General features: G+C 42.1%; 2 protein-coding genes across 2 annotated transcripts in view; both read right to left on the bottom strand.

The window, feature by feature from the left end:
* Positions 1 to 518: 518 nt before the first annotated feature.
* LOC114013516 (uncharacterized) lies at positions 519 to 7953 on the bottom strand. Its single transcript, XM_055804152.1, has 3 exons — positions 7671 to 7953; positions 2588 to 2734; positions 519 to 1753 (listed from the first exon to the last, which is right to left on the bottom strand). The coding sequence occupies exons 1-3, from the start codon at positions 7942 to 7944 to the stop codon at positions 1527 to 1529; spliced, it is 648 nt and encodes a 215-aa protein (XP_055660127.1). The 5' UTR covers positions 7945 to 7953; the 3' UTR covers positions 519 to 1526.
* A 548-nt stretch (positions 7954 to 8501) lies between these two features.
* Positions 8502 to 20236, bottom strand: part of KIF15 (kinesin family member 15) — a 39659-nt gene continuing 27924 nt past the window's right edge. The window contains exons 26-35 of the mRNA XM_055804151.1: positions 19967 to 20089; positions 18377 to 18523; positions 17285 to 17389; positions 16829 to 16993; positions 16274 to 16380; positions 12994 to 13066; positions 12400 to 12437; positions 10590 to 10755; positions 9995 to 10126; positions 8502 to 9709 (exon numbers count right to left, since the gene is read on the bottom strand). Of these exons, the coding sequence (XP_055660126.1) occupies positions 9647 to 9709; positions 9995 to 10126; positions 10590 to 10755; positions 12400 to 12437; positions 12994 to 13066; positions 16274 to 16380; positions 16829 to 16993; positions 17285 to 17389; positions 18377 to 18523; positions 19967 to 20089 (1119 nt within the window). The 3' untranslated portion in view covers positions 8502 to 9646. The remainder of the gene's footprint in view (positions 9710 to 9994; positions 10127 to 10589; positions 10756 to 12399; positions 12438 to 12993; positions 13067 to 16273; positions 16381 to 16828; positions 16994 to 17284; positions 17390 to 18376; positions 18524 to 19966; positions 20090 to 20236) is intronic.

Genomic DNA, 20236 nt, shown 5'->3' with positions numbered 1-20236 from the left:
TGCGTCCAACTCTTTCTGTTACTGCTGCTACCTGAATAGCTCCCCAGGTGCAAAGACCCATGCTGCTAAGGAGGAAAGACACTCAGAGCACTCTGCCTTCTCCCCCGCCACATATGCAGCTCCTCTCTTTGGGGGGGAAGACTTACGCGCACACCTAGTTGAGAGGCAAAGGCTTTGCCCTTCCTGGGACAGGGACACAGCTGCCAGATGTGATGAGCTAGAATGGTCTCTCCCAAAGCAGGGGACCTGGAGTAAACAGCCTCTGGCCTCTGCTGGGGACACTGATTTTTTGTCTTTCTGATACAAAGGAGGAAAAGGCACAAACCCAAATCCAGTGGCATTTTCACCCGCTAGCCTATTTTAATGCTTCTGCTGGACATGATACAGATCTGCCAGTCACGACAAACCTGAGAGGTTCTGATAGAGGCTCACAGAAATGTGTTCTTAGGTTTGCTGCACATACCACAACTGTGACTCACTTTCTGTGGTTTCGAGAAGACAGAAGCAACGTGGCAAGCCCAGAGCAAACAAGTGATTATTACCAGCATGATGCATACATTTATAGACATAATTACATTTCTCAATTAGGACTGCATCTAAAAAATTTCCAAGTAAAAACAGATGTGTGGCCTGGGGAAAGAAGTTGATAACTTAGAAATTATGATCTCTTGACACATGCACCGTGTCAACACCTGAACACAGAGTAATCGCTGACCCAAAATTTAGGGTACGTGTGGGTACCAGTGATCTGGCTGATTACATCACACAAATGGGAATCCGCATCATCCATAGGTATACAAAAACCACGCTGCTTGAGAAAGTCCATTCTACCAAATGTTAAAGCAACTGCGAACATAAGTGGGGAGGGGGGATGTGTTGAACATAGATGCTCCTAGTGAAAGCAGCTGACTGTTTTCATGCAGCCTGTTGTGCTGTGCCAAAATTACAGCAGGAATGGTGACCAAAACCCCATCCTGGTTAAGAGTTTAAAGGAAAGAGCAAGAACGTTACAGTGAGTAACGTCAGGAATAGGCAAGTGGAAATTAGAAGCTAGACAAATGGCAAGTTGCAAGGTGTATGTGACTGACAGGGGAAGCTGGAAGAGTTAATGAAAGGCTCCACAGCCTTACTGGCAGCAGCAGGCATGGGGTCATTTCAAGAGGCCGAGAGGGAAGTCCAGAACAGCACAGCGGAAGTATCAGCTGCCTTCAGCATCTACTCCCAACTGATTTTCTATTTTGGGACAGGTCCTCTTATGGAAAAGTACTTGATACACAGGCACCTTCCACAACCACCATGTTTACTTTCAGCCTTCACCAAATTGGGAAAACTCTGCAGCCGCAGGGTGTGATGAGGAGGCGTGGCTGATAAACCTCTGGCCCCAATTTCTATAATACTGACTCAGAGCAGACCAGCTTCCTCCAAGGCTGCCACTGCCACACACTGACCTGCTCTGAAAGATGTAACCAGTGTGATGTTGCACGTCAGCAGATCAGCAGGTGAGCAAGGGTTAAGCCGGTCTGAGGTCAGCTGGGGACTGGGGACACTGTCATGGGGCAGGCTGGTGAGGGCCAAGGGGCAGTGTGGTGCTGTGTCCCCTCAGCAGCCATCACGCCTCCTTCTTCTCTGCTGGGAGATGCGCCGGCTGGGGCACAGCTGTATGCAGCAGCACAAGGCCACAGAGCATCATGGCAAGGCCGATCCACCACAGAGGCGTCCACGTCTCTCCAAAGAGAAGCTTGCCCAGGATGGCCTGAAGGGAAAGACAGAGACAAAGCTTTACTGGGCTGAGCTGCCTCAAAACCTCCTGCCGCTGCCAGAGCTGTGAGGAATTCTACTGGGAGAGCCAGCCCTAGACAAAACCTGCTGGAGGAAACGCCTGCTGGGACCACCAACAGAAATGGCTGCTGCAGGTGATGCCAGAGATGACCTATAGCCTGGAAGCACAGCCATATCACAGTCCCAAAGCAGGATTTTAGCATAGAGATGCTAAAGCACACAGAGGTGTGTGATTTGCTAGCTTTCCAGCACCTCTTGGGAGGCAAATCTCCAGGTGACTGGGCAACTCCAGTCAATAAAAAAAGGGCCTCACTAACTTTAGACACCACCATGACTGCAAGTTGCAGCACGGAATCAAGGTGGACAGTTGCTGAGAGTGAAAAGTGAGTAGAAAAAACCTGCAGGTCACAAATGCTCTTGCTGTGACTAAAGGCGGTGCATCTTCACACCCAGCTAGGGTGGCTTTGGCTTGTCATAGGTCAGGTGTTGCAAAGGAAAAGCAAAACAAAGCAGAGCTCCCAGCTCTGGCTCTCACTGGCAATTAGAAAAGTTCAGTAAACCCAGGCACTGCGCTGGGCAGCAGCATCCTTCCTCCTGCACCACCCAGAAAAGTCCTATAGCCTCTGTCATAAACTGTCAGAGCAGCTGAGGCCTGACAGTCATTTCACATCTGCCTGTAACTCCCCCCCTGTGGCCAGCAATGCCAGTCACACTGGGAAATGAGCTACGACCAGTCACATCCAGCACAACCATTCTCACATCGCTGTGCTCCTCCAGGCTTCAGCACCTGGGGAAGGGATCTACTCACCGAGAAGATGAAGTTGGAGGCTGTCGTTGTCACAGAGGCAGCGGCTGAGGAGGAGGAGAGTCGCAGGGCTTTTGCAAAGACCGTCCACATCACTGCATTGCACGCAAACACCAAGCCAACGCAGCTGACGCGAAGCAGCACAGGCAGCTGTAGGATAAAGGGAAACCCCAGCACATTTTCACTGACCACTCACTCGCCCTCACTAATTCAGAGGCACTTTGGAGAAAAACCCAACAGTGTGGGCTTTTGAAGCTGAATTACAGCTGGTATTACATGAAGAAGAATATATTAAGTCGCAGAAGGAAACAGCCCTGGATGAAGCATCACCCTGGCATGTCCTGCCGTGAGTCCAGCCTCAGACTACAAGCTGAGAAGTGCTGGGACAATGTACAGCAGCTGCCACGCCAGAAGCTGAATTCCAGAAAGCCCTGGTGCACACGCAATGCAGTGAAAAGCCTTCACTCATCACTACCTGCATGGGAAAGTGTCAAATGCAGTCCTGCCAAACACACACCAAAGATGTACATGCTGGTGCTGCATGGTACAGGACCCATCTGTTGTGAATGTGGGCTGAGACCAGCGTGGTCCCAAACCAGTGGTCCTCACCACCTCCCCTGACCTGGCCTGCTTTACTGCTGCAGTGAGGGCAGAGCAGGGTCCTCTGGGAGGAACGAGAGAGCTGAGGGGCATCGTGCCTTGTTTTGCATGCCTGCTGGAGAGCGGATTTACTGAGAGCTCTCTGCTCCAGCATTTAGTGGCAATAAAACTACCCCTCTGAACTCAAGGGCCTTCTAGGTTCTCAAGAAAGATCCCCCTCAGACAACCTGACAAGACATTTAACAGTCTCAGTCTGAAAAAAAGGCACCGTTTTACCTAAAAAGCCTTCACCGTTCCCAGTCCCCCCCCACACCCATAGTTTTAGCTGCTGCAGCCATCTCCCTAGGCCCTGGGTACCATGTGCTTGATGTGAAGACACCAAGGGAGGAGATCACAGGCAGATCACGACTCTCACATAACACTTGGGAAGCACACAAGGGCAAGTGAAGGCAAGGCTTTGCCTATGCCCATGGCGATCATGCCTTCCTAGCCTGTCACCTTTCAGGCCACGGTGGGGTCCATCTCAAAGCAGACGGAAACGTAGGTATGAAGCCACCAACAAACACAGCTGAGAGGCAGCACCTGCCCCGTGGGAATGGCTGTAACTGCAGCCCCCTGCCAGCCACCCAAATCAATGGGGGTCACCAATCGTGTTCTGCTCCCACTCGGAAGAAGAAATTAAGAACTGCAAGCTAGGGGAGGCCACAGGGACCTCTGAAGCAAGTGATGTAGCAAGTACAAAGCTGAAAGGAAAAGGCTGTAAAGCAAATCCCTGCTTGATGGCTGGTGCAAGCTCTCTGAGACTAATCCCATCCCAGAGAGGCACGGTTCAGGTGTTTGGCCTCATTCTGCCCCACTTGTGGCAAAAGTCTCCAACTTTATCAGGGCACCAGTAAATGACAATTCCTACCAGTGAAGCACTTTTGTTTTCCCACCGCTGCCCTGGCAAACCCTAGAAAGAGGAACAGTCATACCCAGCTGCCACCAGTCCTCTAAGGAAGAAACCTTCTGATGTGTTATGCCCCACCGCAGGATGGGGTTTGCTTCCCAGCTTCACCCCCTGCCTGTGTGACCAGGGAGTGAGTTTTACCTTGCTCAGGGCAGGTAAATCCACACACACCTCCAGTGGGTAGGCAGATTTGGGAGTGAAAGATAAGAGGGGAAAACAATTCTCTGTGTTTCACCTAAATTCAGTGTATTTCTGGATCAGAAAGAGCCTACCAAGGTACGCTGCTGGGGGAAAAAAAAGCCTTAAGAAAAAGAGATCTTGTTACTATGTTGTGGTTTAACCCCGGCCGGCAACCAAGCACCACGCAGCCACTTGCTCACTCCCCCTCACCCAGAGGGATGGGGAGGAGAATCGGAAAGGAATGTAAAACTTGAGGGTTGAGATAAGAATAATTTAATAGGTAAAGCAAAAGCTGCGCACGCAAGCAAAGCAAAGCAAGGAATTCATTCACTGCTTCCCATGGGCAGGCAGGTGTTCGGCCATCCCCAGGACAGCAGGGCTCCATCACGCGTAACGGTTACTCGGGAAGAAAAACGCCGTAATGCCAGATGTCCCCCCCTTCCTTCTTCTCCCCCCAGTTTATATACTCAGCATGATGTCATATGGTCTGGAATACCCCTTTGGCTAGCTTGGGTCACCTGTCCTGGCTGTGTCCCTTCCCAATTTCCCGTGCCCCTCCAGCTCTCTCACTGGCAGAGGCCAAGAAACAAAAAAGTCCTTGATTTGGTATAAACATCACCCAGCAACAACTAAAACCATCAGTGTGCTATCAACATTGTCCTATCAACTAGCTAGTAAGAAGAAAATTAACTCTATCCCAACTGAAACCAGGACATACTGTTTTCAACCATCCACCTGAGGGTGTAGAGAGGATGGAGCCCAGGTTCCTCTCTCAGGTGCACTGGGATATGAAAAGAAGCAGCAAATAAATTTTGGAACAAGTGATATTTTGATCTGATACAAGGGAAAACAAAGGTGATCAAACACTGGAACAGAGGTCATGGGCTCTCCAACCTTGGAGGTATTCAAAAATTCACTGGAGAAGGTCATGAACAACCTGTTGCACAGCAGGGGTTGGACCAGAGACCTCCAGAGGTCCTGCTTGAGTTGAATTAGTCTATCAGTGGTAGAGCAAAGCTGGTTCCACCATCACAGCAACTATGCTATCTTCGAAAGTGACTCTGAAACCATGGGTTCTTCTTCTGATCTGCTTCTGTTACAGAGACAGGGAAATCAGCTGCAGTGTGCTCTGCCCAGAAGGAAGGCTTTCCAGAGGGAGGTTGAGACCCTCTGCGTAGTGGGCAGAAGAGTGGTCATTGCAATGGCACGCAGAGAGATAAGAACATCTCCAGGTGTTCTCCACAAGGAAGGAGGGAGGTATAAATTCCTCCCCTGCCATGGGCTCAGCCAAGCAAGCCTAGTGAGTCAAGGATTACTGTTCTGATTGCTTTTCTAAGAGGAGATTAATTTTAGTGTACATTTCAGATAATCTAGAATCACACCTGAAGTGGCAGAAGTAATTTTAGGTGAAGTTTGGCAGGGGAGAGGGGAAAGTAAAGGACAACTTTTGTTCACGTGAAATGACCCCTCTTCATCAGGCCACTCTCAGGCTAGGCCATCACAACACATTCTTCTGGCCAGGAAATCTACCTTCATGCTGTCATCAAGTATCCTGCTACCCTACATCATAACCTGTTAGAAGCGTCAATGCACTTCTAACATTTGTCACCACTTTCCACACTGCACAAGCGATGGCTGCTCTCATATTTATTTTTATATTTCTGTAGCTCTTCCTCAAACGCAAAACTCCTTGAGCCTCTGTCACCTCTGCAGAAAAGCCTTTGCAGCCAGCATGCAGGATTCAAAGGGAGCCCTCTGAAACACTCTAGCGTCTACAGTTCAGTGCAATTTAAGCTACTAGGAAGATTATGCCATTTACTTATAACCTGTTTTTTTACAGCTAAACTAATGATTTTTGTTCATAATTACCACCTTGAACGGACCTGAAAGAAGTAACTGAACTAGTTTGTCTAGAACAAAGAAATGGAAACACAGAATCACAGCATGGTTGAGGTTGGAAGGGACCTCTGGAGATCATCTGGTTCAACCTCGCCACTCTTACAGCCAGTTGTCCAGGACCATATCTAGACAGGGTTTGATATCTCCAAGGATGGAGACTCCACCACCTCCCTAGGTAACCTGTACCAGTGCTCAGTCACCCTCACAATGAAAAAAATGTTTCCTGATGTTCAGAGGGAACCCTTGGTGTTTCAGCTGGTGCCCATCACCTCTGGTCCTGTCACTGAGCTCCACTGCAAAAAGCCTGGCCCCCTCCCTTCAGGTATTTATACATATTGATGAGATCCCTCTGAGCTTTCTCTTCCCCAGGCTGAATAGTCCCAACTCTTTCAGCCTCTCCTCATAGAGGGATGCTCTGGTCCCTTTGCTGGACCCTGTCCAGCAGCTCCATCTCTTTTTCGTACTGGAAAGCCTAGAACTGGACCCAGCACTCCAGCTGCAGCTCCACGAGTTCTGAGTAAAATGGAAGGACCACCTCCCTTGAAATGCTGGTGACAGTCCACCTCAATGATACGACCCTTTGTCATAGAACCTTCAAAAAAACCCACAACCAAACCACCAAAAACCTGACAATAAATGAGCAACATTTCTATAAATTTTAAAGGAGAAAAATACTCAGATAACATGCTGTCAACATTTTCAGTAATTCCATGTTCTGCTTTTCTGTCAGCACAGAACGCAACCTTTTGTGGGGGAGATTAGGAGAAGTATCAGGATTTAAGTTTTTTGATTCTCTTTCCTGCCACCCTTTCTGATATATAGGAAAGGATCAACAGGATTGGCAGGTACTGAGTTTTTGCTTTTTTAACCATTTCTAATAATCACACAAGTCTATTTTTTTTTCCTGTTGCAAGGCTAGACTTTTCCAAATCTAGTTCCTCTTTGGGCTGTCCTTTGGGTTTCAAGTCCCAAATACACATTTGCCGTATGAATAACAAATCTCCCTGGCAAGTTTTTACGACTCGCACATGCTTTCCGCCTCAGCATCTCCCCATTCACACACAACCTTGTGCACGTCCCTACACCTGCTGTGCCTGCGTGAGAACTCAGTTCTGTATTTTTGAGGTGTAAGGCCAGCGGTCTCACGAAACCTTAAGCACACCCAGGTTTGTGAAACACGGGCGAGATAAAGGTCGTCCCCCGCGGCCGCCCAAGGGAGCTTGCCGGGGGCACGGCCCAGCAGCGCCGCGGCCCCCCGCCCTGCCTCTCGGCTCCCCTCACAGCCAACGGGCAGGACGGGAGGGGGAGAAGGACAACGTTCTTAGCAAAACAGCGGGCTGAGAATAGTGCACTTGAACGTCAAACACCTAACTCCCACTTTTCAAGTAAGACAGACGAAGCCTCTGCGACTGGGCCTGGCTTCACGCATTCCCGTACCGAGCCGCCCTCGCCGCTCACCCGCCCGCTGGCACTCCCACGGCGCTACCCGCCCCCCCGCCCCAGCTAGGCGGCCGGTCCCCCGCCGCGTCACGGCTCGGCTCTCCCGGCGCGCCCCGCTTTCCCGGCACGTCCCGCTGAAGGGAAGTGCTGGGCGCTGCCTGGAACAGCGCCGGGAAGAACCCGCGCGTTTCCTCCCACCGCGGGCTCCGTGAGGAAGGGAGGCCCAGGGGCTGACTAACGCCTGCCGGGGAGGCCGCCCGCTCCCCCAGGGAAGCCGCTTGCGGGCGCCCATTCCTTCCTGCCTTACCGGGCCTCCGGCCGTCTCCCCGCCCGGCCCCAGCGCCAGCTTCGCCGCCGCGGCCGCCGCCGCCCCCAGCAGCCCCGCGGCCACCGCCGCCGCCCCGCCGCTCGCCCGCATGCCGGGCCCGCCGCCGCCGCCAGGAAGCGCCCCGCCGCCGCGCCGCCCTCCGGGGGCCGGCCGTACCGAGCCTGGGGGAGAACGGCGAAGGAAAACGCCGTGGGCAATGCTCGTTTGGCTACAAAGGCTTTAATGTTTACGCCCCGGGTCCTGCTGCAGCCTTACCAGAGGGCGCAGGCCGAGGGGCGCGCAGGCTGCGCAGGGCCGATCGGCCGGGAGGGGCAGGCGCCCGCCCGCACGGAAACGGTCACAGGGCCGGCAGGGGGCCCCGCGCGCGTGTGTGAACCCGCACCGCGGCGGCGACGAACAGCACGCAGGGGACAACAGCTCGGTGGTCCAAGGCAAACTCCTCCCCTCTCAGCTCTTAGCGCGCTTGTAACGTTGCTTCAAATCTCTACTACTGTTTATCTACAGAAAAAACAAAACACCTCTCCAGTTCAAGGCCAGTTTTTCACTTCGATACTTCACATTAAAGTTCAATTGGAAACTTATCTGCAGGATTAGGCAACTTGAAAAATCCATAGATAAGCTAGGGGAAATTCCTCTTCCTCTCAGCCAAATGCAGGAACTCACCAGGTGTTCTGCTCTTTGCTTGACACATCTTTCTCTTCCTTCCCTTTTGCCCCATCCCTTGTAGGCAAAAGCAGTACTGTATCAAGTAGCCATAAATGGAATGATAGGATTACAGACAGTAAAAAGAAAAAAAAAAGCAGCTAAACACACAACTATTTGATACTGGTACATAAAACTTTTGCTAGCAGAACACAAAACATTAAGTTGTTTTCCAATAAATGTTATATGCAATTACATGAATTTGTTATACACCTAAACATTCTGCATATTTTCAAATCTAGTTCCTTAACATTTCTAACTTGTTTGATAAGAAACTGTTTGCAAAATACTTAGAAGTTCCTACAGTTCTAATATAGAAAATTTCTACAGGTTTATATTGGAGGAAGAAAGGTTTAAAAAGCATTTTTATTTTAAATAGAGAAAGAAAAGAATGTAAAGCCAAAAGATGTTTATAGTACTATTTACAAGTCTATTACTAAATTCACATTCATGCTTTATTGAACAAAACTTCAATATGAAATTATATTTAAGTAACCCAGTAAAAACACCCTGTTTAGCAAAAAAACCTCACAAAACCCAAACCAAAGTAAAGCCTACAAAAAAATTATATTTTTAAAAGTTCTACTCTGATGGAAAACATAGCATTTCATAAAAGGTAGGAACCTGAATAAAAGCAGAACGGAAAACAAAGATTCAGGTGTGTTCGCAGGGAGAAAGCTTTTTCTTGGCAAGGTATGACAGTTTCAAGGAAGTATCTTCTAGTACCTATACAAAATCAGTTTTTCCAAAATTATATAGGAAGGTGTTAATGTGTCACTGAAAGTTACCCACGTAGCTGGAATGAAATTTTTCATTAAGACTTATTACTAGCAAAAAATCCAGGAACTAAAATACTTGATTATTCTGGGACCACAGCCAAAGTCAGCTGGCTTTTGCTTATTCTGTAGACTTATAAAATATGGCTCTGCAGTTTTGTTTGTGTCATTATAGCTGATCATGATGTCTACATTTCACACTTTTTTGATTCTTTCAAAAAAGCATTTTCAACTCGAAGTTTTTCAGTCTCCTGTAAAACAGAGAACATGGGTGTATTAAGGAAGTGATACTAACGTCTTTCATATTTCTAAATAAGTGATATATACGCTTGTCAAGTGTTTTATACACTGTGGACTTAAGTTAAATGGGGTGATCCTTGTCTGGGGCCTGTGAGGAGACAGACCAGCCATGACCTACACAGCTGCATAAAATCAGGAGGTCCAACAGAAGAGCAAGAATTTTAGTTTTTCATGCTCAAAGCTTAGCTCTCTTTATGTCAGGCCATACTTGACCTGTATTCTACTCTGCCACTTACCTCAGTAAGTTTAGCGTAATCTTTCTTCAGTTTCACAAGATAATGAATCTTCTGGTTTAGGTTTTGATGACCAAGTAACTTCCCATTCTCCTCAGCAAGAGAGTCAACTTGCTTCCTCAGCAAGTCCATTTCCTGTAATTAATAAATACAGTGTGTACCTCTTAACTGTAGCCTCTCCTCTTTACAGAGGAAACAGCTTCTTTAGTACTATGAGCATGCTTTAAATTTGTTGTAACACATGATGCAAGAATCGGTTCATTCAGTAACACATGATGCAAGAACTGGTTCATTCAGGAAATAGGTATTTGTCTTAGATCTCCTTCGGTACATTAGCTCCCTTCTGGGGGGGGGGGTGTGGAGCAGCACCATTTGATTTGTATTATGAATTGCAACAGTGATTTCCATACCAAGAGTTTCACTAATGCAGGAAACAGCATTACAAATACAACTAAACTGCAAGACTAAACATTTTCAGAGAGAGTCTTTGATTGCTAATTAATTCAGAATATTGTCCAATTAGCAACAGCTCTACCTCTGCTAATCTGTAGATATAGTAAGATTCTACTATAAAGACAAAAAATTATACATATATAACCTTTTCAGTTCTGTCTCTCTCTTCATACATTTCCTCCAGTTTTGATCTAATTTCTTCTTTTTCATGAAATGCTTTGAGCTCCAAGGCTCTTGTTCGTTCCATCTCCAGAGTAATTTCAAGACAAGTATTCTCTTTGATTTTGAGCATATTTTTGGTCTCTTCTAATCTGCCAATATAAAAGAATCATAAAATATTAAAAAACAACATAAGAGGCATACAACTGAATTACTAAGCAAGTCTTGGACATGGAGGCAGACTCCTTTGAAAGTATCCCTTTGAGACTATGTATTTTCCCTAGAACTCAGTGCTAAGAGGAGGAAAAATTCCATTCTGCTTCACAGCCCTTGTGTTTGCAAATTAACTAGGCAGTGTTCTAGAGTTGCTTTTCTTTTGGGGAAGTACGCTGTTCCCAATCCAGGACGTACAACTCCACTCATGAAAGAGAATAGAAGCTTCACCTACAAGAACACTTACAAGTAATTCATATCTAAGGCACATACATTTGTCAGATGAACTCTGCTGCTCTTCAAGTTTCCCCTAAATTGCTTGTTTGGCTTTTCCCCCCCAATAGCCTTGTTGCTCAGAAACATCTCTGAGCAGCTCGGAGATGGTCTGTGCTCATTTGGTGTGGTAACAGAAGGACTACCTCTTCAGATAGATGTCTCATCTGCTGAAAATGTTTTAATTCTATCAGGCTCACAGAGTATTAAACCATGCCATCAAACTTAGCAGCCTGTCTACTGATCATATGAACTTTAGTTATTTTGCATGTCTATTCAAATATTGTATAATTTAAAATATTCCTTGTCATCAGTTTTGTTTCACTGAAGCCTGGTGTTTAAGACCTACTATATGAAAACAATATTCATTTGCTGCATTTGTCAAGACATTTTCTTGATGACAAAAGAATCTTTTTCTTTGTACATTATTTATTTGTATGAGACCTTGTAGCACTTACAAAGCTTATTTCAGAGACCAGACAGGTATGAAAAACCAATGCATCAAATAGCAAGATAACCCCTAATCAGGACTGGGATTTCTGGAAATCTTAATATAAATTACTTTTGAAATGACTGAGTGCATAAAAACTATTTCCATCCTTATTTACATATATTAGATAACACAAATACTGGGAGATTCAGCCACTATGAACTCTGAAGCAAAGCAGTACAGATTAGGAAAAGAATAGCAGGAGCAGCATCTTCAAACTAATTTTTATCTACTAATTCAGTGTTTTATTTCTTTATTACTATCCATCCAAGGTGCAGAACACTTGAATTTTGAGGACTACTTGCACAATAATGCAAACACAATCTAGGAATCCTCTAATGATAAACAGTTTTCATTATTCAAGCAGAAGCACAAAAATTTAAGATAGCATAAAGCAAGCAAAGAATGAGATTGTTTAAAGTTATAAAATATTTACAATATTAATAAAAAAATTACCAGTATTTCAATTTAATTTGAAAAGGAACATGCTTAAAATTCACTGCATAGAAAAGAACTCAAAACATAGATAATTGAAAAAAATTCAAAATGTACCTTCCAATTTAAGTTTTTCTATGGTACCACCTATTTCAGAGTATTGTCCTGATACAATGCTGCCCTTTTAGAAAATGTAGTAATAGGTGCTACTACCACCTACTGATGAGAAAGAGTAAGAACTCAATGTGTCTTGCAGAAGTGTAAATATTTCCAGATTAAAACTTTTATACTTTCAGATCTTGGGCTTCTATTGCTCAAGTATGCCTTTCTGGTATTAATGAGTTTAATACAAATCTCCAGTTCAATGAACAATATTTAAACTTACTCTGCTTTGATTTTCAGCATCTCCTCCAATGCTTTATTCTGTAAGAGTTAAAAAAAAATTTTCTTAATGTTTAATATATTCTATACATCTAAAATTACGGGTACTTAACTGATACTACATATCTCATTCCAGATCCTACCAAAACCATCCTACTGCCTAGTAACTCGCATCTCTAATGTTCCCTATAAGTGCATCTTTTTGCTATATGCATGTATTTCCAATTTCATGCCCACACAAGGGACGCACAGCTGCCCATTCATGCACAGCACAGCTCTAAGAGGGGATTCTTTTGTCTGCGAGATTCATGGCAACCTCCACTGCAACATTAACTTGCCTTTGGCAGAGCAGTGACACAAACCTCACTTTCCAGCTCTGTGGAGAAGAGTCTGATTTAGTGATTTGAATCTGGTTTTGTTTATTGTGCAATCTGACACCCAGTTTATTGGTGTTAGAGATGGAAACCTTGTAAGTATCAGGCTGCATCTGTTAGAATTCACTAGAACTCATCGTTTGTTTCACTGCCATGAAATAGCAGAGAACATGTTAATACTTCACAGCAGGGAGATAGCAACTGACATGAGAAGGGTAATATACCTTGGCGAGTCGTTCTTGAGCAATCTCCTCCTCTTTCTCTTTAAGGGACTGAACGTCAGGATGTTTCTGATCACTAGGAAATCCAAGAATGAGGAAAGCTTCTCACAAACTGAGGAAACCAGTTGTAAAAACATCTTATCCAGATTAAGCCAGTAAATGTATGTAGCTGTCTTGACACATGTTCATACTCTGAATACTGAACATCATGAAACAACTCTAGAAGGGTTGAAATGTTTATATTCCAAGAACACCAAGTTTTCCTTTGTTCAGCTATAGAGAAATGATGTTTTAATGAAAACAATTAAAAACGCAATAACTATGCAACTGTACGGTAGACAGCTTTGGGACAGAGATAAATGTTTTATAAGTTCATGATGTTTGTTGTGCATATAGACTGTCAAAAGCAACTCCCTCCTACAAAATCATTGCTCAGTGGTCTTGCCAAGTTGAGAAGGTAAAAGGTTGGAAACTTTTAGTTTTGTTAGTTTTTAAATAAACTTGACATTGACTAGAAGCAAACACCATAAGATTAAAATAACCCCAAAATCAACACACCATTGGGTCCAATTCATTCCTGTCATGTGCCATAAAGGAAGAACTTCATTCATTAACAGTTTTTGCAATTTGATGCAAATTTTTGCAAAAAAAATATGCAAAAATTGCAAAAAAGGTCAGTGTTTTCAGCAACTCAAAATCTTTGTCAACATACCTAGCTAGGGTAATTTTATTTTTTGTACCTGGTATGAATAGCCTCAGTCTGAAAGAGTAATGTGTATATGTGCAGGTGTTTTTTTGTTAATGTTAATTAAGTGCCAGCTTAAAAAGTCTAACAACTTCTGAGAACCAAGATAAAAATAACGTATTTTCCTTGTTAAATTTTGGTACCACCCACTTCCAAAATCCACCCAAATCCATCTAGCTTTTAAGTTGTTGGACAAACTGCAACACACTGTTTTACTTATTCTCAGTAAATACTTACATGAACTCTGAAACCTCCAGGTTTAGAATCATTGGTTATGCTCGAGCCTTTCAAATTCTAGTACTGGTCAGCCTGTACACTAGCTCCAAAGCAGTGAACTAAGCCTGCTCCAGCTTAGCGTTACAGAGGTGAAGGCTGACCTTTCCTGTACAGCTTGCTCTTCCCAGCCCCAACGCTCAATAGTAAGAGAGCAGGCACTTGGTCTCATTTTGTATTCTCAAACATTCTCCAATGCAGTCCATAGTCTGTCACATCTCATTACCTTATCACATGTGACACCAGTGACCAAGTCATCTCACTCTCTAGCACTGGGCCACACAAAAGATAATTACTACCTGATGCTGCTGTCATCTGCTCCCATAATGTACGAGGCAAATGTCTCCTGTGAATATTGCCACCCGAGATATTTAAACCTGATTTTTTAGAGAGCATGCAATATAGTATTAGCCTTCCGTCTATTCAAACCAGAACTCCTATCAACAGCAGCCAAGAATTGTTAATGCATATCCAAATTATATCCCAAGGTTCCAAGCTGGGAATACAAGTAAGGAACATAAAAGTAATGCTTTTCTGTGAAAACCTGGATCCAAGTAACCTAGTCCATTAACTGCATGAAAAACAGACACAAAATAGTTTCCCATGGCAAGGTAACCACTTCTTTTTCTGTGATTACCATTTTCAATTGACAACACACAATTGAAAAAAAGTCTGTTGCAAACTAAGCAGAAGGCCCTAGAGACAGTATCATCATTCAATACGCCATCTGATCTGCCCACCTTGTGCACAGAATGTTTTGCACAATGAATCCCTTCATAATTGAAGATTACTGTATAATACGTATGAATGCAAGGACAAATAAGAGTTGCATTGATACCTGCAATTACAGCATCTTCTAATCAGAATACTTAATTTTGCAAATTTAATAGTGGTCTTTTACGTCAAATCTTACCAGAAAATCAGTTTTAAAACTGACAATGCTGATACTTCTCGAATAGAGATTAAAGTTTTGGAAAATATTTCTTTATACATTTAACAGGCAAAAAACCATTATACTCCTGTTATCTCAAACTGGGTTTGAGCATAATCAGCAAGAGCTGATCTGCACACAGAGTCAAGATACTTGTTTATTGAATGTCTGCATCGATGGGTGCTAAGCGGTAATCCACAAAGCTAGCACACCTTTTAAGACATAGTAAGACTTTTTATATACTTTGAACAACTGATTACAATTGTGTTTAGTCACTTAATTTTCATTGGTTCCTACAAGCCTTGTCTCAGTTTAAGGGTACAGTTTTTTTCACCAGGTATGTTCTGTGGGGAAGGGGCTTTGTTAGTGGGGGGCTTGCTTTGCTAGAGGGTGGATCTTTTAGTATGGTAATTATTAGGACATTTCACACATAGTTCCATAATTTTATGTTTAGTCTTATTAACCATTTTTTTTTTTTCCTCTTGAGCTCATCTTGTGTCCCAGCTTGACATATTTATGGTGTCTATTCCTTATCCCAAGGCCACGTTTTGTTAACTGTTTGTAAGGATCAACTAACATCCTGTTCTTCAATTTTCATGTTTTTCCACTATAGATATTTACATATTTCCCCCCCTCTTTTTCTTTAAAGTAAGTAATTCTTTTCACTCTTACCTACCATTAAGTTAGTTTACTAAATTGCTCCTTAAAAATTAATTGTCATTAAATATCAACAGATTTATTTGCTGCCAGTTAAGATTCCTTTTCACAAGATGTAAACCAGCAGATTATTTAATTCTTTACAAAATCAAAACCAAAGGAAAAAAAAACCAAAACAAAAAAGGTAAGCCACAAAAAACTGGCCAAAACAAAGATTTACAGACTACAGTTTGAACCAAATTTCAGGATATCTTGTCTGAGGTATATAGCAGCGTACCATCTTTTCAGAGGAAGTTCATTCCTTATTCTCAAAAACACAAGACTGATAACTGATTCAATTTATTTCTATGTTAAACCTTGTGTTTAATTAATTTGGATATTTCCTGTCTACTGAATCCATAAATGCAGAAGTGATATGGTAATATATATTACACAGAAATGGCTGTGCATGTAATGATTTTGCATTCTATTTCCATTTCCTTTATAAAACTTTGTTCTATTTAAGAATTTGTGATTTAAAGGCAATGAAGTTTACAAGCCAGTAAATAATTTTCATAGAAAAGGCTGAGTCAATCTCTAATTATATAAGCAATACATAAGATTGTATTTAAAATACCCGTAAATTGATCTTACTCAATTGCTTCACGTTAAGACAGGTTCTTCTTATTTTGCCTTACCTGTTCTTGCTTAGTCTCTGAACTTCTACAAGGCTCTGTAAATTCCTGTTGTTCTCCACCAATATCTGCATTTCCAGACGCAAGTTTTCCAACTCATTTAATTGTTCCTAAGCAAGTGAAATTTGAAACATTTTATTTGAAGACCAAATTGCAATTCCTGTTTTCATTTCCACTTGAACATGGTTTTGAGTAAAATAGAAGATAAAACTATATCAGAAAACAAGCACAGTTCTCTGGCAAAGATCTGCATTACCTTTTCCTTTACAGTTTCATTACAAACTTGATTTACAGTAAGGCAGAACAGTTTCATCAGCAAAAATGATGTTACCATTTGATATTCATGAACATGAAAGAACTCAGTCCTTGGGAAAATGAGATACATGGATATCTCAAGCAAGTTGTCACCATTTGTTACCAGCCTAGGTAAAGAGAAGACCAAGAACTGCTTTCCTGCTTTAATGGACAGACTACTAAGCTAAGCTCAAAAAAATCTGAATTCTGTATTCAGTCTTATTTTAAGCTTACAATTTGCCTGTAGAGATTAACTCATAGTACCTTCAGTCTTAGGATTTCATCATTTTTAGCTCTTCGTTCTTCATTCAGTTCATGTACAAGGTGCTCCAGATTTATTGCAGAAGCCCTCCGATCAGCTATTTCTTGCTCATGAGTTTCCAAGAGCTTTGCCAAATTCACATCAAAACCAGGGGGAGTTCTTGGACACTGGCAAGTTAAAAGAAACAAATCCCACAAACTATTAGTGAAGACTGTTTCCCCTATGTATTGGTTATATGCTTTAATACTTAATTGAATACATATGTTAATACATTTCTGGCAGAAAAATCATCAATGCTACATTTAATTTACAAACAAGGTGACTGGGATTTGACCATTCTCAATACATTGCCGTTTCTGGTCCCAGCCTGAAGCCAGGCTGTGAAGTTTACTAATCCTTTTCCATTAGTTTTAACAGTCTTTACAATGGAAATGTTTCTCAAACACCAGATACCATACCTGAGGAAATGTTACTGAAGATGAGTCTACGAGGCAATCTATTTGCTTCATTTTTATTCCATATTCATTCTTCCTCTTCTCCAGTTCTTCTGTCATTTTGTCCAACTATTAAAATCCCCAATTAGAATTAAATTAGCTTGTAATATACACAAAACAGAAATCTGGCTGCTGCTTTCTTTACTATTTTGAGCAAGCTTAAGTACACCACAAGTTATTTGTGTTTACCTTAGACTTCCTGTTCATAACTTTTTTCTGTATTTCCCTAATAACAGCTAATCATTCAATAGTTGCATGTAACAAGCATTTTTTGAAAGTGTATATACACTATATGCTGTATATGGCGTAGTTAATCTGAATTTTGTTCCTCTTTGTTAGTATTTGATTTTTCTGCCTTGCTAAGACAATCTACCTTTCAAAGGGCTTGCTAGCACAGAAAAAACATTACCAGCTTTGTTGGCAAACATTACTGGTCAAAACATGATTTGATACAAAGATTTTACTGGTATAGATCTAATCAGTTCCCTCAAAGAGAACGTGCTAACATGACAAAAGAACTTTTCCTTCTGAAATAACTTACCCTTACTAGAGTTTTTGCCAACACAAGCATATTACTTAGCACTAACAGTTGTGACACCTAGACCTAAAATTCTGACAAAGGTTTAACATAGCTATTTGGTCTGCAAAAGCTCCAAATCACTCTCAGGCTGCATAATTTATAGAGCTCAGTAGTTATCACCATTACAATGATATTGTTTATGGTGAAGTCTTAAGCAGAGGGAAAGGTAATCCCCAAGGTTACGCTGCTTATAACCTCAGGCTGCTCTGTCATCATAGGTACTGAAAATTTTACTCTGCTTTCAGAGTAAACACTTTCATGATCTCTAGACACCATTTCCAAAGCATTTAAAAGTTATCTAGCCTTTTTTCAGAAGCTTTTGAACTACTACTTGGCTTTTACAGAAAGAAGCACTACTCTTCACCAAGAGTACTGCGTACAAGATGCTCTAATATTACAAAACCTTTTCCAGAAGTTACAATTAATCACAACTCCTTCCCAAGGAGCTTCTTATCAGAAGAATTTCTGTATTTTACCTGTTCCTTGAGTTCCTGGATTAGAGCGTCTTTCTTTGTTATGTCTTCCTGCGCACACTGAAGCAATGAATCATGTTTCTTCGAGGCCTCTGTCAGTCTTGCCAGCTGATCAGTGGTATGATGCAAGTCTTCACACAGAAGGTCTCTCTAGTTTAAGTCATTGGATGAGTAAAGAAGGGTTAAAGTTATTACTCTAAAGCAGTTGTTTCAAGATGTTTTGTCATTGTTGCCAAGACTGTTAACAGCTACAAGTATCTCCCTTTTTCCTCTACTTTTTCACCATGAATTGTAGCACTGATCTATAAATTTCTTATTTCAGCATGTTTTCCACATCCATTGTCTCAACTGCAGAACAAAAATGAGAACTTTCCCACAATACGGATATTTCCCACAAGTATCTCCCAGATACTTGTGGGAGATACTTGGAAATCAACCACTGTTTTGAAGTACAATGTATACTTAAAAAGAGATACAATTCTTTAAATAAGAAACCAGAAAAGAATGTATAGATTTTAATCCATGCAGAGTTACTGATTAGGTTTTTTTGTGCACCGCTATTCTTTAGATACCTCTGGATTTATTTTAGGATCTAGACTCCCACCCTATCTGATAGATGGGATAACATACCTACACAAGGTGTGTTAACCTAGGAGGAGACAGACAGTACTTAGTATTTTAAGTGCCACCTTGGATTATTTGTTCTTGTCCAGTCAAGAAAGCATGAAGGAAATTAATAAGTGATGTAAAAAGCTGAAGAGGAGAAACCCTGATTTTATCAGGAGTCAGATACATCCAAGGAGAACACTATAGTAAGAATTGGTACTTCAGCTTAAAAAAAAAAGTAACTCAAAGTGATTCATTTGGCAGGTGACTCAGTTTTGGGTTCCAGAATGTCAAATTTAGAGATGATTATTAATGAAGACAGTCTGTTTACTAGACATAGTGGAAATTATTTAAGGATGGGTTTTGAGAAGCAAGCACTACTCTGGAAGACTTCACTGGTGCTATATGATTGGACTAAGGATATCTAATATGACAAATTAACATGTAGAAATTATTTGTAATGAGAGGCTTGGCGTTTTGACTGATGAACATGTACAAAAATAATGGTGAAAGCAGCAACACGAAAGTTAAAAAAAAGATACCATCTTAAAAAGCAAAACCACAGATCTTAAATCTGTTTCCAGCAGGTGGAGCTTTTATGTTAAAATTATCAGTAAAGAAGTTATGTTACTGAATATAGTAGCAGTAAGTGAAGAAATAATGTTAAACATAATATATTCTTCTACCTATTTTAATTTCTCAGCTGCATCATCTAATGCTGCCATTAAATTCAGCTGGTGATTCCTTAGTGGCCTTAACAAAATTAAACAAGGCTGTTAGCATGGGTTTTTATGACACAGCTTATAAAGTATTTATGTCAAGTAATGTGATAATTTAACAGAATGTCAGGTGTCTCATGGAAAATTTCTTTAAAGACAGCTTAACTGGCTATAGTTTGAACTAAAACAAGGTTAAAATATTTTAAGCAGAACCACATCCAATCAGTCTGTTGAACGAATAATAATATACCGACATTAATGTTTTTACCTCAATGTTATCAGCTATTTGTCTTCTCTCCAAGGCTTCCCTCAGTTCTTCAATCTTCTTTTCCTGATCCTCTACGATTTGTTTGCTTTCTTCTTTTGCAGCCAAAGCATGATTATACTTGCACTACATAAAGCATTAAGTTTTAGATTTTAGGAAAACACATTATCAAAGTCAGTCAGCAAACAATACAAATGTACATCACAAATCTTATAGCTACAGACATTTAAAATCTGTCAATGACTGAAGTCAGAATGATATACCATATTTACT

This window comes from Falco peregrinus, chromosome 5, assembly GCF_023634155.1.
Source record: "Falco peregrinus isolate bFalPer1 chromosome 5, bFalPer1.pri, whole genome shotgun sequence".
Taxonomy (NCBI): domain Eukaryota; kingdom Metazoa; phylum Chordata; class Aves; order Falconiformes; family Falconidae; genus Falco; species Falco peregrinus.
Note: the sequence above shows the minus strand (reverse complement) of the source record. Positions and strands in the feature narration are given on the sequence as shown.

Bases quoted from the DNA above. Each gene is read 5' to 3' on its own strand.
- LOC114013516 (XM_055804152.1), bottom strand. From the start codon at position 7,944: ATGGGCGCCCGCAAGCGGCTTCCCTGGGGGAGCGGGCGGCCTCCCCGG. The intron at 2,735-7,670 runs GTGAGCGGCGAG...TTTATCCTACAG, and splicing joins GTGGGAGTGCCAGCGGGCGG to CTGCCTGTGCTGCTTCGCGT. The intron at 1,754-2,587 runs GTGAGTAGATCC...CTTTCCCTTCAG, and splicing joins CCTCCAACTTCATCTTCTCG to GCCATCCTGGGCAAGCTTCT.